General features: G+C 43.0%; 1 protein-coding gene and 1 long non-coding RNA gene across 4 annotated transcripts in view; one reads left to right on the top strand and one right to left on the bottom strand.

Moving 5' to 3' along the window:
• Positions 1 to 18,545: 18,545 nt before the first annotated feature.
• The window catches only part of fras1 (Fraser extracellular matrix complex subunit 1), a 451,223-nt gene continuing 444,856 nt past the window's right edge, over positions 18,546 to 24,912 (bottom strand). For all 3 annotated transcript variants that reach the window (XM_067990719.1, XM_067990709.1, XM_067990729.1), the window contains 2 exons: positions 22,599 to 22,745; positions 18,546 to 20,263 (listed from right to left, as the gene is read on the bottom strand). In XM_067990719.1, coding sequence (XP_067846820.1) covers positions 19,685 to 20,263; positions 22,599 to 22,745 — 726 coding nt within the window. In that variant the 3' untranslated portion in view covers positions 18,546 to 19,684. The remainder of the gene's footprint in view (positions 20,264 to 22,598; positions 22,746 to 24,912) is intronic.
• On the top strand, positions 21,395 to 22,746 carry LOC137325540 (uncharacterized). Its single transcript, XR_010963897.1, has 2 exons — positions 21,395 to 21,505; positions 22,452 to 22,746. It is a non-coding gene; the product is annotated as an uncharacterized lncRNA (long non-coding RNA).

Below are 24,912 nucleotides of genomic sequence, written 5' to 3' on the forward strand. Positions count from 1 at the left end.
CCTTGCAGCAATGAAGTCCCAGTCTCTCCATCTCCGATGGTCAGGGTCACTGATATGGCACTTATGTCCAAAGCCTCCTGTTCCACATTTGTTAACTCCATGATTTGTGGGGATCCACTTCCGGTCCTCTCCCTCTCCCCTGTATTTTGCATTCTCTTCTCCTGCAAGGGGGCACAACAGACGTATGAGTGTCTGTGAGGCATGTGAGCATCCGATGAATGCAGTTCATTCGATGAGGGTGACTTATCAGGCAGATGCTTTACGAGTGGCACTGGCATGCATTTGAGGATGTGTGCTGATACCTGAGGGGAGCTGACTGAGGTGGGATCAAAGTACATAAGGAATGGGGTGAGTCACAGTGGTGAATGCAGGAAGGGGGAGGCGAGGAACTGCATAGAAAGGGAACGATGGGTGCTGCAGAAACTTAAATGGATGTGAGGAATGATGTGAATGGAGTACACTGGACACGACAGAGTGAGAGGGGGTGGTGGGAACTACAGGATGCAGGGTGCAATAGCATAGTGTACTTTGATCCCACCTCAGTCAGCTCCCCTCAGGTATCAGCACACATCCACAAATGCATGCCAGTGCCACTCGTAAAGCATCTGCCTGATAAGTCACCCTCATCGAATGAACTGCATTCATCAGATGCTCACATGCCTCACAGACACTCATACATCTGTTGGGCCCCCTTGCAGGAGAAGAGAACGCAAAATACAAGGGAGAGGGAGAGGACTTATAATCCAGAGGCCTGGACGAATAATCCGGAGTCATGACAGCTGGAGAATTTGAATCCTGCCACGACAGCTGCAGAATTTGAATTCAATTAATTAAATAAAATTCTGGAACAAAAAAGTACTAGTATCAGTAATGGTGGCCGTGAAACTACTGGATTGTTGTAAAAAACCATCTGGTTCACTAATCCCTTTTAGGGAAGGAAACCTGCCGTCCTTACCTGGTCTGGCCTATATGTGACCCCAGACCCACAGCAATGTGGTTGATTCTTAATTGTCCTCTGAAATGGCCTAGCAAGCCACTCAGTTGTACAATCTCGCTACATAAAGTCATAATAAGAATAAAACTGGATGGACCACAAGGAACCGGACACGACAAAGGCAAACCAAGCCCAGTCGACACTGCAAAGTCCTCCTCACTCACATCTGGGGACTTGTGCCAAAATTGGGAGAGCTGTCCCACAGACTAGTCAAGCAACAGCCTGACAAAGCCATACTCACGGAATCATTCCTTTCAGCCAAAGCCAGACTCTTCCATGACCATCCCTGGGTATGTCCTGTCCCACCGGCAGGACAGACCCACTAGAGGTGGCGGTAGAGTGGTATACAGACAGGAGAGAGTGGCCCTGGGAGTCCTCAACATTGACTCCGGACCCCATGAAATCTCATGGCATCAATCCAAACATGGGCTGGAAAACCTCCTGCTGATTACCACCTACAGTCCTCCTTCAACTGATGATTCAGTATTCCTCCATGTTGAGCACCACTTGGAGGAAGCACTGAGGGTAGCAAGGGCACAGAATGTACTCTGGGTGGGGGACTTCAAAGTCCATCACCAAGAGTGGCTCGGTAGCACCAGGACTGACCGAGCTGGCCGAGTCCTGAAGGACATAGCTGCCAGACTGAGCCTGCGACAGGTGGTGAGCGAACCAACACGAGAGAAAAACTTACTGACCTCGTCCTCACCAATCTACCTGTCGCAGATGCATCTGTCCATGACAGTATTGGTAGGAGTGACCACCGCACAGTCCTCATGGAGACAAAGTCCCGTCTTCACACTGAGGACACCATCCAACGTGTTGTGTGGCACTATCACCATGCTAAATGGGATAGATTCGGAACAGATCTAGCAGCTCAAAACTGGGCATCCATGAGGCACTGTGGGCCATCAGCAGCAGCAGAATTGTATTCCAGCACAATCTGTGACCTCATGGCCCGGCATATTCCTCACTCTACCATTTCCAACAAGCCAGGGCATCAACCCTGGTTCAATGAGGAGTATAGAAGAGCATGCCAGGAGCAGCACCAGGCATACCTAAAAATGAGGTGCCAACCTGGTGAAGCTACAACACAGGACTATATGCATGCTAAACAGCGGAAGCAACATGCTATAGACAGAGCTAAGCGATTCCACAACCAACGGATCAGATCAAAGCTCTGCAGTCCTGTCACATCCTGTCATGAATGGTGGTGGAAAATTAAACAACAAATGGAAGGAGGAGACTCCATAAACATCCCCATCCTCAATGATGGCAGAGTCCAGCACGTGAGTGCAAAAGACAAGGCTGAAGCATTTGCAACCATCTTCAGCCAGAAGTGCCGAATGGATGATCCATCTCGGCCTCCTCCCGATATCCCCACCATCACAGAAGCCAGTCTTCAGCCAATACGATTCACACCACATGCTATCAAGAAATGGCTCAGTGCACTGGATACAGCAAAGGCTATGGGCCCCGACAACATCCCGGCTGTAGTGCTGAAGACTTGTGCTCCAGAACTAGCCGCGCCTCGAGCCAAACTGTTCCAGTACAGCTACAACACTGGCATCTACCCGACAATGTGGAAAATTGCCCAGGTATGTCCTGTCCACGAAAAGCAGGACAAATCCAATCCGTCCAATTACCACTCCATCAGTCTACTCTCAGTCATCAGCAAAGTGATGGAAGGTGTTGTCGACAGTGCTATCAAGCGACACTTACTCACCAGTAACCTGCTCACCGATGCTCAGTTTGGGTTCCGCCAGGACCACTCGGCTCCAGACCTCATTACAGCCTTGGTCCAAACATGGACAAAAGAGCTGAATTCCAGAGGTGAGGTGAGAGTGACTGCCCTTGACATCAAGGCAGCATTTGACCGAGTGTGGCACCAAGGAGTCCTGGTAAAATTGAAGTCAATGCGAATCGGGGAAAACTCTCCAGTGGCTGGAATCATACCTAGCACAAAGGAAGATGGTAGTGGTTGTTGGAGGCCAATCATCTCAGCCCGAGGACATTGCTGCAGGAGTTCCTCAGGGCAGTGACCTAGGCCCAACCATCTTCAGCTGCTTCATCAATGACCTTCCCTCCATCATAAGGTCAGAAATGGGGATGTTCACTGATGATTGCACAGTGTTCAGTTCCATTCTTAACCCCTCAGATAATGAAGCAGTCTGTACCTGCGTGCAGCAAGACCTGGACAACATCCAGACTTGGGCTGATAAGTGGCAAGTAACATTCGTGCCACACAAGTGCCAGGCAATGACCATCTCTAACAAGAGAGAGTTTAACCACCTCTCCTTGACATTTAACGGCATTACCATCGCCGAATCCCCCACCATCAACATCCCGGAGGTCACCATTGACCAGAAACTTAACTGGACCAGCCACATAAATACTGTGGCTACGAGAGCAGGTCAGAGGCTGGGTATTCTGCAGCAAGTGATTCAACTCCTGACTCCCCAAAGCCTTTCCACCATCTACAAGGTACAAGTCAGGAGTGTGATGGAATACTCTCCACTTGCCTGGATGAGTGCAGCTCCAATAACACTCAAGAAGCTCGACACCATCCAAGATCAAGCAGCCCACTTAATTGGCACCCCATCCACCACCCTAAACATTCACTCCCTCCAGCACCGGTGCACCATGGCTGCAGTGTGTACCATCTACAAGATGCATTGCAGCAACTCACCGAGGCTTCTTCGACAGCACCTCCCAAACCCGTGACCTCTACCACCTAGAAGGACAAGGGCAGCAGGCACATGGGAACAACACTACCTGCACGTTCCCCTCCGAGTCACACACCATCCTGACTTGGAAATATATCGCCGTTCCTTCATTGTTGCTGGGTCAAAATCCTGGACCTCCCTTCCTAACAGCACAGTGGGAGAACCTTCACCACACGGACTGCAGCGATTTAAGGCAATGGCTCACCACCACCTTCTCAAGGGCAATAAGGGATAGGCAATAAATGCTGGCCTTGCCAGTGACGCCCACATCCCATGAATGAATATAACAAAAAGCAGCAGTACGTCCAGGGAAGCGCCATCAAATCTGGGTGCAGCCTTTGCTCTCCTTGATTCCATCTCCCAACATGGACTTCACACAACACAATCCACAGAACTCCAACCTCCTCCATTTCATCTGTGACTTGGCCCTTTAAATAGTCGAGGTGAAATCGCGTCCTGCGGGTCCGCTCACAAGCACTGGAGACACCAAACCCGGAACTAAAATGATAGAGGCATCCCTGTTGAAATCAGACACTCCCACATGTCTCACGGTGTTGTGCGTTTGTCACCTGTTATCACCCCCACCACCCCCGCTCAGATGCCGCCACTGTGTTATTATGGAGCACTTGGTGTCTGTCTCGCGATTTTCAAAGGCCTCTCAAATACCCCCCCTATAGATCAGAAAAGACTTCCAACTCCAAAATCAAAGTGTCTTTCTAAATAACCAGACTGGGCCACAAAATGTCCATTGTTTGGGCCTCTGAGAGAAACAACTTCTCATCATTTTAATTACTATTCATCTACCTAATGGAAAGCTAACCCCTTTAGGCAAGCTTTTGCTAAAATAACATATCTTAACATAGTTCATGTCCAAGTCATTTCCATGAAAAAAAGTTCAAAGTACCCTGAACCATTATCCCTTCCTTCACTATGCAACCACTTAAATACACTTCAGTAGGCATGAGTAGCGGATCAGGTATTGAAGCAAGAAGCAAAGTGTCTTAACAGTTGCATTGCCCAGTTCTTCTCTCAGTCCCAGCAAGCTCTCCACTTGAATGCTTTCATTTTCTTTTGGATATACTGTATTTTTAACAATGGGACTGCTGATATTCCTGGTTATTTTTTCTTAAGAACTGAAGTAAGAAAGTATGTTTTACTTTAGCTGAAATGACTCTTTGGAGGAAAATTTGCTCTGTGTGCTTAGTGTAACCAAATTGTAAAGCCATTTATAAAGAGCAGATTATGATTTAATTACACATTGTAAAACAAGGAAATATGTTTGTTATATGAATGATAAAAGAATGACAGGTTGCAACCTATATTCAATGCAACTGAATTTTATTGTCCTTCAGGGTATTTGGCATTGAAGTTCATCTGCTGTTTGAATATATGTGTTTTAAGTGCTCAATGTGCTTTTAATACATTTCTTACACATGTACTTCTTGGTGGTTCTATATGTGGTCTAATTCTAAAACCTACTCTAGCTATAAGAGCAGAAGTAGTGGGTGTCCGCTGAGGCATCTTGCCAGCTGCATGGGATTCCTCAGTCATGCTATTTCTAACTGCGACTTCTTCTAAAGTACCTGCCAAGGGATTACTTGCTGGAATTACTGTGAGTTCAATTGCTTTTTGGATTCTATACCTGCAATCACTTGTGAATGGCTACATCCTGGCACAATAACTACCAGTAACGTAAGAGCTAAGTACTTGCCCCTGTGCTTCTACATGAATGCCAAGACTGTCCACATGAGGCCCATAATCCTGTAGAACAGTTGGTAGCTGTGGGTTATCTTAATTCCCTCCCTCTCATAGTTGCTACTGTGCATTCTTCACACAAGTTGAAGTCAGTCAGGATTACTGGACGTTATTTATTCATACGAGCTTCCACTGGCTTGGCTATCAATTATATGGAGGCAAATTGTAATGTCTGTCTGTGAAAGCATACCTCAGAGGGCCTGTATCCTGTGATAATGAATAAGGTCAAACAGTCCACAGGGCTGTGGCCTGCAGCCAGTCATCTCTAATCATCTCCCACCCTTTCTATCATTTCACAACCAATACCCTGTATTTCACTCAGTGTTTGATCAATCACATCAACAACAACTTGCATTTATATACCGCTTTTAAAGTAAAGCATCACCTAGTAAATATTGCAAGGTGTTTATACCTGAGCAGTGCATGGTGTGGATGTAGTTATTGGTGTTTGCAGTGAGTGCTCCTTGGCTGCTGGCACTGTATTAAGGCAGAGTGAATTTTAAATTCATTTATATTTCACAGTCTGTAAGAACTAGATAATTTCACATCCATATGTGAAAATCATCTGCCCTTATAGTAAAATCGTACCCTTACTGTGATGGTATTTTTTGTGTTCTGAAATGTTTTACAGACTTTCTGCCCTCATTTCATTGTTTTTGACGCTGGATTCAATTGGTCTTGGATAGCTTCCCAAGTTTTACCAGTGACTGACAACAATGGACTTTCGTGCAATACCAAAGTTTATTCCTTATTTTGCATCCCTTAGAAAGAATATCCAGAATGTGGCTTTTGAATCTCACCTTGCAATTTTGTTGGACAGCCATAATAGAAAAGCTTTACTGGTCTCCTGTGCACTGAACTGCTGCCTGAATGAAAATGTTGGCATTTATAGAGATTAACTGGCAATTTATGTCACTGTGAAATGTTAAAGCAGCTTTATTTTAGGTGAAAAAATGCAAAAAAGACTGCAATTGCTGGAAATCTGAAACAAAAACAGAAACTGCTAGAAACACTCAGCATCTGTGGAGAGAAGATGAGCTCAATTTGACAGTTTTGTGAAAATTAGTGCTGCATCCTTTTAAATACAGAACTCCATCCTGATCTGAGAATGCTGCCAATTATAACTGCATCACAAAATTATTAGGTGAGAAAAAAATATTTCGGGACCTTTAAGAACAGTTTAAATTACTTTCTATCTGTTGGTGAAAGCTGAATTCCTCCCAAATTTGAGAGACCCCCTCCCACAAAATTTCCCATTGTTTTCTTACCAAAATTTGGAAACAGATGTGTGGAATTGAATCCATAACGTCAATACCCATGCTGAAGAGCCTTGATAATGATTACAGCTATTTTATTAACAACTCTATACAATGATCACAACATAACATCCATAGCACATACTGCAAAATTTAACTTAAGCATTGACTATTTCATATTTCAGTCAGACTTAAAACATATTTGTATTTGATGATTTTATGCTGGTTACATGCTACTTTAAGCATACATTTTCATAGAATCATAGAAAGGTTATAGCACGGATGGAGGCCATTCAGCCCATCGCATCCATGCCGGGTCTATGCAAGAGCAATCCAGCTAGTCCCACTCCCCCGCCCTATCTCTGTAGCCCTGCAAATTTTTTACTTTCAAGTACTTATCCTTTTGAAGGCTATGATTGAATCTGCCTCCATCACCCCCTCGGGCAGTGCATTCCACATCCAAACCACTCGCTGTGTAAAAAAGATTTTCCTCCTGTCACCTTTGGTTCTTTTACCAATCACCTTAAATCTATGTCGTCTGGTTCTTGACCCTTCCTCCAATAGGAACAGTTTCTCTCCATCTACTCTGTTTAGACCCTTCATGATTTTGAATACCTCTATCAAATCTCCTCTCAACCTTCTCTGTTCCAAGGAGAACAACCCCAGCTTCTCCACTCAATCCACGTAACTAAAGTCCCTCATTCCTGGAATCATTCCAGTAAATCTCTTCAGCACCCTTTCTAAGTCCTTTACATCTTTCATTAATTTTAACAGTTAACGGGGGAAAAATTTGATAAGGCCTATTATTGGGCAGGGATAGCGTGATCCGTTATTAACCCACGCCTAATGGCCCCTGCGCGGGCAGGATGAGACTTTTGTCAGGCCTGAGAACATACCTGCAAGTAGGGTGGGAAATCAACGTTGACACGAGGATTCAATGCAATTCACACATTCCTCCAGCAGGGGGAGCCTCAATCTCTTAAAGGGAGGCTGTCTCTTAAAATCTCTTAAAGGTAGCCAGTACCTGTTATTTGCTAAAAATAACAGCCTGCTGTCTACACAGAGTCTGAACGGAGATCAAACATCGCACACGTAAAACACACAGATGCAGGTCCCATCCCTATGTTTACAAACTAATGGGATATGTTAAAACATTGAATAAAGGTTGCGCACTACTAAATCCAACATCTTCCGATCTGCACGCCAGACCTCACCAATCTGCCGGTCTAAGTTGTACCAGGCCTGCGCGAGTGCGTGCACCAAGGTTTCCTGCTGATGCACTAGAGGTCTTGGTGCAAGAGGTGGACAGAAGGAGCGACATCCTATATCTGCGGTGGGGGGGTGCGGGTGGTGCAAGAGGCCCTCTGGACATATGCCCAAAAGGCAGTGGGAGGCAGCGGGGGACGAAGTCAATGCCAGGTGCACAGCACCACAAACATGGATGCAGTGAAGGAAGAAGTTCAACGCTTTGACATAAATGGTCAAGGTGAGTGAGGTCAACTGTCAAGTGGCATCTCCTACCAACTGCACCACTAGCCTCATCCACTGCTCCACGTACTACACCCCCTATTATCCACATACCAACAAACTCTTTCCATCAGTACTCAACTCTTCCAATCAGATGCTTCCTCTCATCCTTACCCATTACCACTGTTGCAAGCCGCCCACCCACAACTCACAGGCTACACACACTGGCAGCTATTCAACCATGACAGGCACATCACCCATATATCCTGCTTTCTTGCAGAAGGTGGCGCATATCAGTAAGCAGTAAGCAGCAAGTGGCAGTGGCATTTAGCCCCTCGAGCCTGTTCCGCCATTCAATGAGATCATGGTGGACCTGTGACCTAACTCCATATACCCACCTTAGCCCCATCTCCCTTAATATCCTTGGTTCGCTGAAATCTATCAATCTCAGATTTAGAATTCACAATTGAGCTAGCATCAGCTGCTGTTTGCAGAAGAGCGTTCCAAACTTCTCCCACCCTTTGCGTGTAGCAGCGTTTCCTAACTTCACTCCTGCACATCCTGGCTCTAAATGTTAGGCTATATCCCCGCATCCTAGTATTCAAGTCTAGGAGACCTCCAAAAACAGTTACAAATGTATCGGCAGCCAGAAGCAATAATCCAGCCACTAACCTGTAAATCCTGCATGGTCCCTTTAAATAGTGCTGGTGGGGTCCTTCAGGCACTCTAAGACATGTTCAGATGGTCGTGGTTAAGACTGCCTTGAGTTGACCGTTAGACACCATTTTGGAACTTATCACTTTAAATCAGTGTTGCACACTGATTGTATCCATTTTTTCCTTACTTTACAAGCTGCTGGTGTTTGGTATTTGTGCATGTGCTGATACCTATACCAAATTGGCATCCGGAGCTCATCAAGCTGGAAACGTGCGCGCGCAGCCAAGGCGCCATCTTGGATGTTTGGGTGGCCGAGTAGCGCCGAAACAACGGGCGCTACATGGCCCAATTTCTAGCCCAACATTTTGCCGTGCACAGTCCATTAACAAATACTGTGGCTCTGAATTTCCGCAGGGGATTTCCCGATCTCCCCCCATAACTTCAGTAGATCATCATCGGAACGCCTGGAGAAACAGTACCAACGACCATTTACACTGTTTCTCTTGTGGTTCTGCCGATCTGCCAAAGTTACGCCGGGTGATCGGAAGAACCCCGATAGAAATTCAGGGCCTATAAACAGATTTTACTGTTAAAGTAGCTTGACAGTATTTTGTGATCATAGAAACTTAATCTGTATTATCTTTGGAACTGCCATTGAGGCTCATGAAAGTGGAGCCTGTAAACTGTGTAAATAATTCCGGGTTGTTTATTAGCTTAACTGTGCCTTGTTACTCTCTTGCTTTTTTTCTTGAGGTTTAGTGACATTCGAAATAAAAACTGATTTTCCTTCAATTTACCCTGTTCTTTGGGCTCTAATTTCTTTTCGCCCAATTTTCTCCCGGTTTTTGATGCTCAAAATAAAACACCACCCCCCCAAAAAAAAAGGCCCGGGCTTTTAAGTTGGCAATAAAAACAAACTTTACAAATATTGGTAAGTGTTTTTATATTACTAAATTTTATTTTTTGCAAGAAGTTTACACACTAGGTATAATTTTCTGACTTTATGCTGCCAGCAAGGAGGCAAGCCCATTGGGAGTGAATATTGTATATTCAGGCACAAGTATACACAGTTTTCCAATACACCCTCCCGACAGGAGAGGTGCACCACCAGCAGTGCAAAGTTGAAAAATGACTCCTGCTTCCTTAGGACATGGTTAGATACAGAGTACATACTACAGTACAGGTTTCACTGTGTAGTACTTGATAGTACATGCAATGAGGGCCCTATATATTGTTATAAAGTTATTTTCATATATATGTCATAAGGTTGTAGTACACTTTAAGTTTACTTGACTTTGTAAACTACTGAACAACGACAATTTATCATAGTAAAATATCCTAAACAGGTAAAACAGGAGCATAATCAAACAAAATTTGACACTGAGCCACTTAAGGACAGGTGACCAAAAAGGTAGGTTTTAAGGAGCGTCTTAAAGGAGGAGAGAGAGGCAGAGAGGTTTAGAGTGGGAATTCTAGAACTTAGGGACTAGGTAGCTGAAGGCACGGCCTCCAATGGTGGAGCGATAAAAATCGGGGATGCACAAGAGGCCAGAATTGGAGGAGCGCAGAGATCTTGGGGGTTGTAGGGCTGGAAGATGATACAGAGATAGGGAGAGGTGAGGCCATGGAGGGATTTGAAAACAAAGATGAGAATTTTAAAATTGAGGAAGCAGTTTATAACATCATCTTGATATGTATTATGACCTTGCCACATACTCTAACACAGCTATTCTATTTATGTTAGATATATTAGCAATTTGCTCTTTTAATAAGGAATTTTAAATTTGAGTATTATCCTCTGTGTGCATAATTATGTCAGGCACACAAGGGATTCTTTAGCTAATGAAAAGTACCACTCATGGGACACTAGTATAAAAACTGACAGCTAGCCATTAACAAGTATTATATCTTGATGGATAAGGAAAATTGCAATTGTGAAGGGAAGGCTCAGACATAACGACATAGTTATAAATGGGAAAGATAAAACACTTCTTTATTTAAGCCTTCACTCACTAATAAAGCATAATCATAAAACTGATAAAATGAAAATATAAAATTTTGAGGGTACCTTGTACAGGAGCACACATCAGTCCGTCAGTGATTCAAACATTTCCCTACAAGGAGATGGGTTAAAGGCAAGTAAGTCAAAAAAATTCCAATAAATGACAAGAAAATCAAGTCCAATACTTCATATAGCAAGCCGTAATAGATTGGGTTCTGTTTAAAGGAATAATGCGCTTCATTTATTTTTTAAAAAATTAGGTTATGTTGTACTTTCGTCTTTATAGATTTGAGTTGCTGTATCCTTCCCCTAACCCAGCTGGTCTTGCCTTCTTCCAGATCAGTTGGAGAACTGAATATGATACTGAGCCTATCATGCCTGCCTTTGACCAAGAGCAGCCTGTGAGATGGACCAGTGTCACACAAGTGGAGTCAGCTCAACCCATTAATATATAAAATAGTAGCCTTGACAGGGTAGAAAGTAATTTTAAAAAGTATGTATATTACAAGGATTGTTTTTTGAGTTGCATTTCTTGAATGGACTCCCCCCAAAAAAACATTTTACAGGGATTGAGGTTGCATAATGCACTAATAATACTCAGAAGTAATCCTTTTCCACTATACCAACTATAGTATTTAGAATGTGTGTTTATATGTCATAACTATTTACTGAAAAGGAAAATGAAACCAGTTATCAAAGAATTATATAGCACAGAAGGAGGACATTCAGTCCATCGTGCTTCAGCCGGCTCTTTGAAAGAGCTATCATATTAGTCCCACACCCCTGATCTTTCCCCGTAGCCCTGCAATTTTTTCTCCTTCGAGTGTTTATCCGATTCCCTTTTGAAAGTTACTATTGAATCTGCTTCCATCACCCTTTTAGGCAGTGCGTTTAATATCATAGCAACTCGCTACGTAAAAAGTAAATTCTCCTCATCCCTCTGGTTCTTTTGCCAATTATCCTCTGTTTACTGACCCTCCTGCCAGTGGAAACAGTTTCTCCCTATTTACACTATCAAAACCCCTTTTATCCCTTTATCTAAAAACTTTTAATTCTTTTTTTAACTCTTTATTGCTTTTCATATTTCATATATACGGTATGAACAACAGAAAGAAGAAAAATGAAAATAACAAAATATATACAAAATAAACATCTAATCATTGACAACACCATTGTTTATAAAATATGATTACATACAGCATAATTACTGAAGTAGAGAGGTGTGGCATGTATCACAAATTTGGAATTTTGTCTTATCTTTTGAATGTAGACAAAATTGTTTCAATAATTTAAATTACTAATTACCGTATCAAAATAAATAACAGTTGTTTCTGTAATCTGAATGAAATAATTGTTTATTAATTGTCAATGTTTTAGCTGACAGACTTTGTTTACTGGAACCTTGTAAATGGGGTTTGTATCTTAATAGGCAAAAATGAGTCCCCTGCTGATTGAGCTGTGAAAATCATATTGAGTTCCACAGTCGCATAATATACTCTGATTCATGCATTGTAGGGAACATCACCTGTTGTAATATTTCAGTGTACTATTGCTAAGTACATCTGAATATCAGCTTCAGAAATAAATCATATGTTAAAAGATGGCGTTTGCTTCAGTTAAGCAGTTCTTGCAAATTCTGGTGATACGGTAGGTGGAAGGCTGTGATACTTTATACCAACACCGACATAAGACAAAAACAGGTGGAATTTATTGTTCACAGACTGAGCCTATTCCAACAGAAACTTTCGTTGTATATCTGAAGAGGTTCTTATGAAAGGTAATTAACCCTTACTGATTTTTGTGTGTGTGTGTGTTTTGTATTATAATTACAGTAAGTTGCCTAATATTCACCCATATTTCTGTTTTATAGTTCAGTACTTTAGTGGTTGCATTCTGAAAAAAAGCCTCTGACCTCTGTTTGACGTCTGCCAATCCAAAGTGAATGTAGTAGCATAATCTGAGTCCACGTTAAATCCAATAAGCCAATTTCTCCAAATAGGGTAGTTGTTAATCCTCAATTCATGTCATTTTTTCAGGGCAGATTACAGAAAAAGTACAGTTTCTGGGTCACTGGGGACAAGGCCCACTTATGGGAACTGCTGTGAAAATATTGAAAGACAAAACAGTTATGTAAAAACTCACAATTGAAATAGCATGTTGCAAAGAAAAAAACAATTTAAAACAAAATGCATCAAATATCCAATACCTATCTAACTGTCACAAATGGAGAACAGAGAGTGACTGGCTGTGAAGCAACATCAATCTGTAGTATTTTAGTGCCAATGTCAGGTGCAAGAGAACATTCTGCTCGTGGTTATACCTGGGTAAAACAACAATGGGGAGGAAAGGCACAGACAGATATCATGAAAGTCAGTAGGACCTCTATTTGAATATCCTGGAATTTTGAAAAATCCACTCATCCTGTCATGCTAGCCAGACTTCATTATCTAACAGTTCAGATTAGCAAATACCTTTCCAGTATTACAATTCCATTGAAAATCATGCTTGGTTAACAACATTGGGCTTAGGTCATAATGGCATCTTTTAACAACAATCACAGATAATAAAATTTCATTAAATATTGATTAGCAGCTTTTTTCACCTGCCATTATGCAGCATTCTGTTATACCTTGCTTTTCTTTGCTATCATTAAAGTAGTGGATAACATGAAATTCTAACCCCATAAATTGCATCCTTTGGATACAATTCCTGCAGTCTTTTGCAAGGTCACATCCTGGATCTCCATAATGTTTAATAAACCTTATAAGAGTAACATTTTCAAATTGACATGCATGTGTCGGATACGTAACACCATTTCTTTTGTGTCTGAAAGGATAATTTGAAGGATAAAATCATGGGTTAGAATTTTGTGTTATCCCCTACTTCTGTGCTCCAGTGAATACATTTTCAATTTTTTTCGAGTCTCTCGCCATAACAATATCCTCTCATGCCTGGAATCTACATTCTACCTTTCCCACAGTTCCAGTATCTTTTCTATTAAGAATGTCCAAAACTGTGCACATTATTCCAACTGTTGCCTGGCCAATTCTTCACCACTTCCTTATATTCAATACTCCAATATATAAAACCCAGATCCCATTTGCGCTTTTTATGCCTTTTCCCTCTGGCAGTGTGACTTTTAAAGATCTGTATAACTGTACACCGAGATCTTTCTGTTCCTCTACTCCTCCTCCACTGGCGTCATCCACTGCAGCACCACCTCAGTTCCCTCTTCAGCCCTGGTGGGCATTGCACTGATAGCCTACTAGCTGCTATTTTTCAAATTTACTGCCTGAATGAGGGCCTTTAAGTATTTTAATAATTGCTAATGAATGTGATATCTTAAACTTCTGGTAATAATGCGTCAAACTTTTGGGAACAGGAAAAGCCCTTTAAGTGAAGCAAGCTTGTCGGAATCCAACACAATAATGCAAAATTATATCATTTCTCTGAACAGGAATTGTGTAAGATACAAGGGAGCCAACATTTAGAATAAATGGACAAAAAGCATGTTTTTAGATCATTTTAAGTAAATGATAATTAAATCGTGGGAGTGCTTGGCATCTCAGAATGGCCATAGTAAGCAAAGTGATTTTATTGGTGTCAGCGGAAAAGTATCAATCAATTACAACATACCGCTGGCAATGATCTTATCACATTTCTTACGAGAGGTCATCGACCTGAAACATTAACTCTGTTTCTCTCTCCACAGATGCTGCTTGACCTGCTGAATGTTTCCAGCATTTGCTGTTTTTATTTCAGATTTCTAGCATCCGCAGTATTTTGCTTTTGTTCTGCATCATTACCACTGCCTGGGAAGCCCAGGACACTGAGTTCACATGGGCCTAATTATAAATGGAAAGTCTTCATACCTAAACGAAAATGCAGGACATCCTCACAACAACGTGATGTTTAAATGAAGCTCCCACTGGTTTTAGGCAATTGTTTCCTCCTCAGGTTTTCCTGACCCCCAGAAATGTTTGTCATGCACAAGATGGCCGAAGATCTGATATAACTGATTATGATCGCTGCCCACTTTTCCAATTGAGTTCATCCAATGTACACCTGTAAATCGGGTGAACCCAATCGGAAAATCTGTGCTATAACGTCCACATTGAAAGATTAACAATTGTAATATTGGGGTCGATTTTAACTCCCCTGGCAGAAACCGGGTTGGGGGGCGGGCAATTAAAATGGAGCGGGTGACTTACCCACTCAGTTCCTGCCCCGATCTTAACGGCCGGACAGCCGCTTCCCCCCAACTACCCGGCCGTTTTGGTCGGGACGTTGTCAAGTGACATGTGAATGAGACGCATCCGTTAAAATCTGCTGAGCTTCCCTGCCACTGCTCCCGAATGGGTCAGCTGCTCGCTAGAGCGCATTTCTGCCCGGGAATAAAATAATCTCTGCTAATGTTACCAACTGATCAGCAACTGGGATATTGGGGCTGTGAAGTGAGTGTGGGGAGGATTTCCGGATGGGAAACCCGGAAGTTTGGATTTCCCGCACAATCGCAGGACTTAACTGCAGGATGTCCTTTAAATTTTCTCAACAGGATTCCCACCTGATTGACAGGCTGGCTGCCTGACAGGCAGGAAAGCAGCCGGTGAGTGGATGCCAGGACTGAGATCGCTAAAAGGAGATGCTGGAGAGCTGGAAGATGGGCAAATGGTGTAATTATATTTGTTAAGGCTCGGACATCGGGGGGGGGGGGTGTCTCAGACATTGGGGGGGGGGGGTCGGACATGGATGGGGTGTCTCGGACATTGGGGTGGTGTCTCGGACATTGGGGGGGGGTTAGACATTGGTGGGGAGTTCTCGGCCAGTGGGGGGGATGGGGGGGTCTCAGCCAGCGGGGAGGTGTCTCAGACAGCAGGGTGAGGGGGCTGTCTTGGATATCGGGGCGGGGGGGGGGGTGCGGGTGTCTGACATCGTGGGTGTCTTGGAAATCACGGGGTGGGGGGGGTCAACTGATCGAGAGGGTCCAATCACAGTGGGTAAGCTTGTTGGGCCTGGAGGAAACACTCCTGCTTCTCCTGGCCCACAAGCAGTGCAATAAAGGCACTCACCTCATGATCCGGCCCTTCTCGCCTCCGTTTCACTGGCGAGATTCACGAGCCCGGGAAACCCTTGCTGGAGGTGTTAAATTTGAAGGTCTGTTAAAATCAATTTAAAAATATCTAATGAACATCTCATAATAACGTCTCCAGAGAGTAGGTTACTCGCACACATCCAAACACGCCTGTGTTAAACCCACAAGTGGATGCGTTGGAGCCGGGTTGCGGTCGTGCTGGAAAATTATTTTATTTTAACTTCCCACCTGCTCCCAACCCACCTGGTCTTGGGGGTTAATATTCCCCCCCTTGGTGTTTTGTTGGGTGTTTGATACACACAGAAACCCATCCTTATGCTTAAGAGCCTCCAAATCAAATTACTGAGAGTTTCTGCTTGCCCAATATGGAGTGCACAATTGTTCCCTGTAGTCACATTCCACTTACCTAATACTGGAATACATCACTTAAGGGGCCACATGGCCCAATTCAGGGATACACCCAACTCAACTTACTTTATATTAGCATACACCATTTAATTAAATTCAGAGCACTTGACATAGATTGACGACAAAGTTTAGCGATCCTCAAGTGTACAGAGGAAAACTGCTAGAGTTTAACCAGCTAAAACTACATAATTTACCATAACAACGCATTGGTAAACTTCTTGCTAACTTCTCTAGCTAGGACCAATCTCCTTTTAGTATATTGGTTTGCAGGCTTATCAGAAGCCAAATGGGAAGAATGCTAGCCTTCAGTGATGGGCCTACCCCTCCAGGGTCATTAATGAGTCAGACCATCTGGTCAATCATCAACAAGTTATGGAATACTGTGGACCTGCCTGGCCACGATATCGGATTACTAAATCTACCACGGAGGATTCCCATTCACCCATCACCCCTGTTCTCGCTGACCTACATTGGCTCCCGGTCCGGCAACGCCTCAATTTTAAAATTCTCATCCTTGTTTTCAAATCCCTCTATATCTCTAACCTCCACTAACCCTACAACCCTTCGAGATCTCTGCATTCCTCCAATTCTGGCCTCTTGCGCAGCCCCAATTTTCTTGGCTCCACCGTTGGCGGCCGTGCCTTCAGCTGCCTAGGCCCTCAGCTTTAGAATTCCCTCCCAATACCTCTCCATCTCTCTGTCCTCCTTTGACCAAGTTTTTGGTTACCTGCCTTAATATCTCCTAATGTCGCTCAGTATCAAATTTTGTTTGATAATTGCTCCTGTGAAGTGCCTTGGGACATTTTACTATGTTAAAGGCGCTATATAAATGCAAGTTGTTGTTTTGAAATTTTCAATTGACCTAGCCTCAACAGCTTTTTAGGGGAGCGAGTTCCAGATTTCTAGATGTATGAAGAAGTGCCTCTTGACATCACCCCTGAATGGCCTAGCTCTAATTTTAAGGTTATGCCCCCCGTGTTCTGGACTCCCTCCACCAGAGGAAATAGTTTCTCTCTATATAACCTATCATATCCTTTAATCATCTTAAACACCTCAATTAGATCACCCCTTAATCTTCTATACTCAAGAGAATACAAGCCTGCTCTATGTGACCTGTCCTCATAATTTAACCCTTTTAGCCCTATCATTCCAGTGAATCTGCATTGCACCCTTTCCAAGACCAATATATCCTTCCTGAGGTGCGGTGCCCAGAACTGAATGCACTACTCCAGATGCGGTCTAACCAGAGCTCCATACAAGTATAGCATAATTTCCACCCGTTTGTACTCCAGCCCCCTTGAGATAAAGGTTAACATTCCATTAGCCTTTTAAATTTTTATTTTTACCTGTCCACTATTTTGAGTGATTTCTGTACATGGACCCCTAAATCTCTCTGCTCCTCCACAGTTCCTAGCTTCTCACCATTTAGAAAATGCTCTAATCTATCTTAGGTCCAGTGGACGACCTCACACTTCCCCACATTAAATTCCATCTACCACAGTTTTGCCCACTCTTTTTTTATTCGTTCATGGGATGTGGGCGTCGCTGGCGAGGCCGGCATTTATTGCCCATCCCTAATTGCCCTCGAGAAGGTGGTGGTGAGCCGCCTTTTTGAACCGCTGCAGTCCGTGTGGTGACGGTTCTCCCACAGTGCTTAATCTATTAATGTCCCTTAAAGTCATTTAGCTCCTTTTCTGTTATTTTGAAAAATATGCAATGAGAACTGCACATTAGGCTTCATTTACATCTTAAGCAGATTTTAACTTTCACCATCAGGCGGTACACTCAGCATTGCAGATTGGCTGCATATTATACACCCTACCTGATTTTCCTTTCCATTTAATTCAGTAGAAAGGAAAATTGTGCGGGGCATATAACAGGCAGCCGATCCGCAACGCTGAGTGTACTGCCTGATGGTGAAAGTTAAAATCTACCCCGTGTTCTCATACTGTACCGGTTTATATTTATAATATAACCTATAATTGGCCTCATTTCACTTAATCCTTCCTCATTCTGTGCCTTAAAGAAAGAAAGAACTTGAATTTATATAGCCCCTTTCGTGTCCTCAGGACGTCCCAAAGCATTTCACAGTCAAGATAACAGTTCAATTTCTTGTTTTGATACATAAATGTTGGTTGAAAAATGCTTTGGTGAAAGGTATGAAAGAACTATAAAAAACGGACAAGATTCATTCACATTAAATAAAATGTTCTTTATTAGTAAAAACCTCAAGTTAGGTCACGGGCAGTCAGTTTACTCATATCATTAGCCCAACATACTGATGTAAAGATAAAACTACAGCACCACAACTGGATCACTCAGTTAACAGTGTGGATAAGTGCTCACTGAGTGGGTTGATCCAAACTGAAAAGGAAATATTAACAGTGTTTTGTTTTCTTACAGGTACATAATAGAATAATTGAAGACAGTGGTGTGCTATTGTCTCCCATTAGCAGAGGCTGCTGGGGTCCTCTTGTGGATACAATAATATTACAATTCAAATATGATTTGTCACACAGCTCCAATAAACAGTTTAACATAGAGCCTGAAGTTTACTTGCACTACTCCACTACACAGGATATAAAGTCAACAGTATATCACACAGTACATAGTAAATTGATAATTGTTTTAAAAAAACACTTGAACCAAGATTACACTGGGGGTGTTAACAGTGTCCAAATATTTAACAATACCTGTCTGATTTCAATCTGTCCAAAGTTTTACCACAAGTATAAAAATAATAATTGAAATAAAGCCAATGAGGACTACAATCATTCAGAAACACACAACCTGATTGTTGTACAAGTTAACCTGGATGAACCTTGCCTCCAAATAGGAATTGCACTTAAAAAACGATATTTACACGTCTCATCCAGTTATAAACAAACTTTTACATGACAGAACACATATGAGTGCATGGCTGGAAACAAGGCAATAATACTCAAGTGTAATTTTAAGTGGTTTGATCTTTCACAGGTATGTTTATACAATTCAAATGATCATTCAGCCCAGCTATAAAAAAAATGAAAAATCTTGAATATTTAAAAGCATGCACAATGATTGAGCTACCAGTAGAAAAATATTAACAGAAATGATGGGGAGACAGAAGATACTGCACCAAAAGCCGACGAACAGGCACCGGATTTAATGAGGACTGTATTAATGCGGTACATGCTTGCATAGAATGAGGTAGCTCAACTGCAAAATGGATCACACTGCACAATCACCACCACTCAAACCGCTTTCCCTTTTTTTTCACAATATTTTTTTTTTAAGAGGCCGCTCCCCTCAACAAAAAATTACAAATTTTATAATAAAATTTGTCTACCATCAAACCTCTGTTCCATCCTGTAAATTATTTTGGAGCTTAATATTGAGGTTTACCTGTTTAACCTTGACACCCTTTACCCGAATGATATCATCATTTTTATTTAATAGGTTGATATTCTTCACTGTGCAGTGCCTGCCATTTAAGTTCTTTTCCAGCCTGTTCAGTGTTTTGCTGCAAATTTCAACTTTCGTGTTCAGTGGATATTCCTCTGGGATCTCCTTGGGCAATTTCTTCTTATGTTTACATTTTCTTGCTAAAAAGCAAGCAGCAGTGAGGAAGAGGAGTAGCAGCATTACAGCAGCAACAGCACCTCCTATTGATGCCTCTTTGCGTGAGGTTGATGCGATAGTTTCAGACTCCAGCCTTAAGTTCTTCATGTTGGTGCCATTCTTGACCTGATCGTTCTCGTTGTCATAAATCAAAGAGTCGTCAAGTGTCAGCTTGCCATTCTTGTCCACCAGATCTCGCTTATGGCGCGGTAGTCTGTAGTCGAGCGAGCGCTGCACCCGTGGTCCAGAAAGTGATTCTGGGCCAATAATGTAGATGACTTGCAAATACCACTGATGGCCAGCTTCCACCTTATAAGAAATAACAAAGTTATAGCAATAGAAAGGTATTTTACCAATGGGATTTTAGAATATGTAGGTAAGAGCTGAGTAAGTTTAAATTTGAGTAAGAACCCACATTCATATTCTGAAATATTGTACCTACAGCTAAAAAAAAGTTGCAAATAATCAATATCACATGTGACTTTCAGCAAAAGATTTTGCTTGACTATTTTTTCCATTCTATGCTGGAGGAGGGTTCTGCAGCACTGACCACCCTCTGGTACCTCACCGAAGTGGCCATCATTGATATGTGAGCCTTGACAGTGAGTATCGATGAGCTATTTGATTGTGAGAGGCATCACACCCAAGCCCGCTGCTGGTCCTCCTCAATGGATAGCGATTAGGAGTGGGAACCATGGCCGACTTTCTCTTCCAATCGGGATTCAATCTGTAACTTTCCTATCTGTATAGATCAGCTACTCATTCAACAAACTCCAGTGGTCCCTGCTGGAGTGTGCATGTGTGGACATCATTTGAGGAAGGCTGTGATGTCCTCCATACATGAATTTGGAGCCCTGGATATTTGAACAATTACAAACATTAGGATTCTCTTCCTCCTTCCCTCCCCCTGGAAAGTGTGATTTGAGAAAAGATGCCCGTGTCCAAGCCTTTTCTGAGCTGCATTATTTATTTGGGAAAGGCTATTTATCTGGTGTGTTCTGGTGAGATTTTTTGGTGCAAGCTGTAAATGTGCATTGTTTGATCTATCAAATAGGTTTACTCTGATCTACTTTATGAGCCCAAAGTTCCATTAAGTCCCCAGTTATATAGAGTAAATGAGCCATAGCTGCATAAAGGGGAACACAACCTTGGTTAGAAGATAATTTAATAGTTTACTTACAAAGACAGTCAGGAATGCATTGGATCAAGGGGGATTCAATGTTGGCTCTCAGATGCAATGTCACAAACGGTATTTCTCAACAAGACAATGCCACACGGTTCAATAGGTTTGGCAGAATATTGTGTTTGTGAGTAAGTTATTGCAATTAATCTTTGAGGAAAAAGTGGGTGAACATCGAGCTCTCAATGGATTTCTTTGCAATATGAATTAATTATGTCACACTGATTGCAGATGCACCAATGATTCACTGGCTTAGAGAATGCTACCCAGGTGTTCAACTGTAATTTTCCATTTAGAGTTTTCCATATATGGGGCAAATAACGCGAATGATGTGGAGGTCGGTGGCCAAGGGGACAGTCCCCGACAGTCAGGTAAGTCAATCGGGGGACAGGAATAGGGGTGGTCCTGAGGTGATTGCGGGAGGGAGAGGGAAGCCTGGGGCAGGGAGGCCCAAGGTTTCCTTGTGGGGCCCAGAGGAGCACTCTTGCTTCAACTGGCCCACAAGGAAATCTTTAAAAGATCAAAAAGTAAAACATACCCGAGCCTTTTCAGGCTACAATCCTTGCCGCCACATTTAACCAGTGAGTTTGGGATTGGACGGGCCTTCGGCGATCTGGAGTTAAAATGGCGTGCGTGTCTCGATGATGTAATCGGAGCATGACTTTGCTATTGTAATTAGGACCCTGCTTGCCTGTCCCAAAGCAAAAGAGTTGCCAGTTAAAATGGCAGCTAGCATAAACAGATCAGGAATGGTGTGTTAAGTTCCCAAATCCAATTATAACCCCATGCACGTACTATTCCCCCGCTGGGCAGACAAGGTTCAAATCTCAGATTTTGCTATCAATTATTTGTACTGGCAAAAACTAGTTCAAAGGTCTCTGAATTTAGAACTGTGCTATAGGATATGGGTAAATATTACAAGGTAAAAATTCCAATTTGGCGGGGAGGGGTGCAGAAGTGCAACGCAATCTTGGCAAGAAGCTGCAATTTGGAGTGGAAACCAGATCCGCTGAATTTGGGCCTCATATTTTTCGCAGTACATTATAATCGGGGGAAGGGGGGTGGGGAGGTTGTGTGGGTGGGTTTATCTGCTCGAAATTCTTATGCTTTTACAAAAGCGGAGAATAGGTAAATTACAAAGCATATTAGGATATTTTGCAGTCCTTTGTGTGTGCACATCATCAATATAGATTATTAAAGGAATTAATGCTGATATCTGCATTGACACAAACTGTGTAACATTTAATTACTTTTGAATTAACTCAAATTGCCCAATCCGAGTCATTGTTTGCTTTGGTTTGAATCTTACTCCTACAGAAAGTACATTACAAATAGATCACACAACCACTTCAAGGTTGCCCCATACATGAGGAATTGGGCAGGACACTGCTTCCCATGTTTATGCTACAGGGGAACTGACTGCCATCTTAGTGCCTGTCATGAAAATGAAATGAGCGGACAAACCTTGTAAAGAGCATCAACCTTCATTGTGAAACCATCCACTCCGGGCACGTCCCTCATTGTGTGGAACTCTGGTGCATCAGACGCAAACTGAGCATCGAACGGTACATCATGAAAATACTGATCAGTTACTTCAGGTTGGTTCCGATCCTTTAAAAGAGCAAAAGAATTTATATTAATATTCAATCAAAACCAGCATTGAGGAGGCAATCTATAATAGGTGCAGTCTGTAATAAGACTGCATAATCGTTACCAAATCAACAGCAATAATCAGGTAGCATCTTATAATAGGACTACAGAATTTTTAGGAGTTTTCAAAGCTCATAATAGAGCTGCATGATCATTATTAAATCAAGGGTAACATTCAGGAGCCAGTCTATAACAGTACTGCATAATTGGAAATAAAAGTAGTAGCAGATTGAATGCAAGGCTCCAAGGTAGAATATGGAGTTACTAGGGAAGATATACCTCTTCCCTGCGCCTGTGGAATCGACATTCTGAGTCTATAGAGAATCTATAAGGTGCCCCAGAGGCAGGCTGAAGATTATATAACCCCCCCATACCTTAGAGGATGATCTAAAGGCCTTGGGGTTTACAGCAGCCCGAGGTCCAAGATGGCAGTGACCAGGAGAACAACTGCAGGCCTTGGATTTCCTCCCACATGTTCTGTCGCGAGGCCCAAAGGATAACGGTTGACGGGTGTTTTTGTGACTGGAAGGCTGTATCCAGTGGGGTTCCGCAAGGCTCAGTACTAGGTCCCTTGTTTTTTGTGGTATAAACGATTCGGACTTGAATGTAGGGGGCTTGATCAAGAAGTTTTCAGATGATACAAAAATTAGCCGTGTGGTTGATAGTGAAGAGGAAAGCTGTAGACTGCAGGAAGGTATCAATGGACTGGTCAGGTGGGCAGAAAAGTGACAAATGGAATTCAATCCAGAGAGGTGTGAGGTAATGCATTTGGGGAGGGCAAACAAGGCAAGGGAATACACAATAAATGGGAGGATACTGAAAGGTTTAGAGGAACAAAGGGACCTTGGAGTGCATGTCCACAGATCCCTGAAGGTAGATAAGGCATTCATAAGGCATAAAGTTATAAAGGCATACGGGATACTTTCCTTTATTAGCCAAGGCATGGAATATAAGACCAGGGAGGTTATGCTAGAACTGTATAAGACATTGGTTAGGCCACAGCTTGAGCACTGCATACAGTTCTGGTCACCACATTACAGGAAAGATGTGATTGCACTAGAGAGGGTACAGAGGAGATTTACGAGGATGTTGCCAGGGCTGGACAATTTTAGTTATGAGAAAAGATTGGATAGGCTGGGGTTGTTTTCTTTGGAACAAAGGAGGCTGAGGGGAGATTTAATTGAGGTGTATAAAATTATGATGGGACTAGATAGGGCGGATAGGAAGGACCTATTTCCCTTAGCAGAGGGGTCAGTGACCATAGAGTCATAGAGTTATACAGCACGGATAGAGGCCCTTCGGCCCATCGTGTCCGCGCCGGCCATCAGCCCTGTCTACTCTAATCCCATATTCCAGCATTTGGTCCGTAGCCTTGTATGCTATGGCATTTCAAGTGCTCATCCAAATGCTTCTTGAATGTTGTGAGGGTTCCTGCCTCCACAACCCTTTCAGGCAGTGAGTTCCAGACTCCAACCACCCTCTGGGTGAAAAAGTTCTTTCTCAAATCCCCTCTAAACCTCCCGCCTTTTACCTTGAATCTATGTCCCCTTGTTATAGTACCCTCAACGAAGGGAAAAAGCTCCTTCGTATCCATCCTATCTGTGCCCCTCATAATTTTGTACACCTCAATCATGTCCCCCCTCAGCCTCCTCTGCTCCAAGGAAAACAAACCCAATCTTCCCAGTCTCTCTTCATAGCTGAAGCGCTCCAGCCCTGGTAACATCCTGGTGAATCTCCTCTGCACCCTCTCCAAAGCGATCACATCCTTCCTGTAGTGTGGCGACCAGAACTGCACACAGTACTCCAGCTGTGGCCTTACCAGTGCTTTGTACAGCTCCATCATAACCTCCTTGCTCTTATATTCTATGCCTCGGCTAATAAAGGCAAGTATCCCATATGCCTTCTTTACCACCTTATCTACCTGTTCCGCCGCCTTCAGGGATCTGTCAACTTGCACACCAAGATCCCTCTGACCCTCTGTCTTGCCTAGGGTCCTCCCATTCATTGTGTATTCCCTTGCCTTGTTAGTCCCTCCAAAGTGCATCACCTCGCACTTTTCCGGGTTAAATTCCATTTGCCACTGTTCCGCCCATCTGACCAACCCATCTATATCGTCCTGCAGACTGAG

This window comes from Heptranchias perlo, chromosome 1, assembly GCF_035084215.1.
Source record: "Heptranchias perlo isolate sHepPer1 chromosome 1, sHepPer1.hap1, whole genome shotgun sequence".
Classification (NCBI taxonomy): domain Eukaryota; kingdom Metazoa; phylum Chordata; class Chondrichthyes; order Hexanchiformes; family Hexanchidae; genus Heptranchias; species Heptranchias perlo.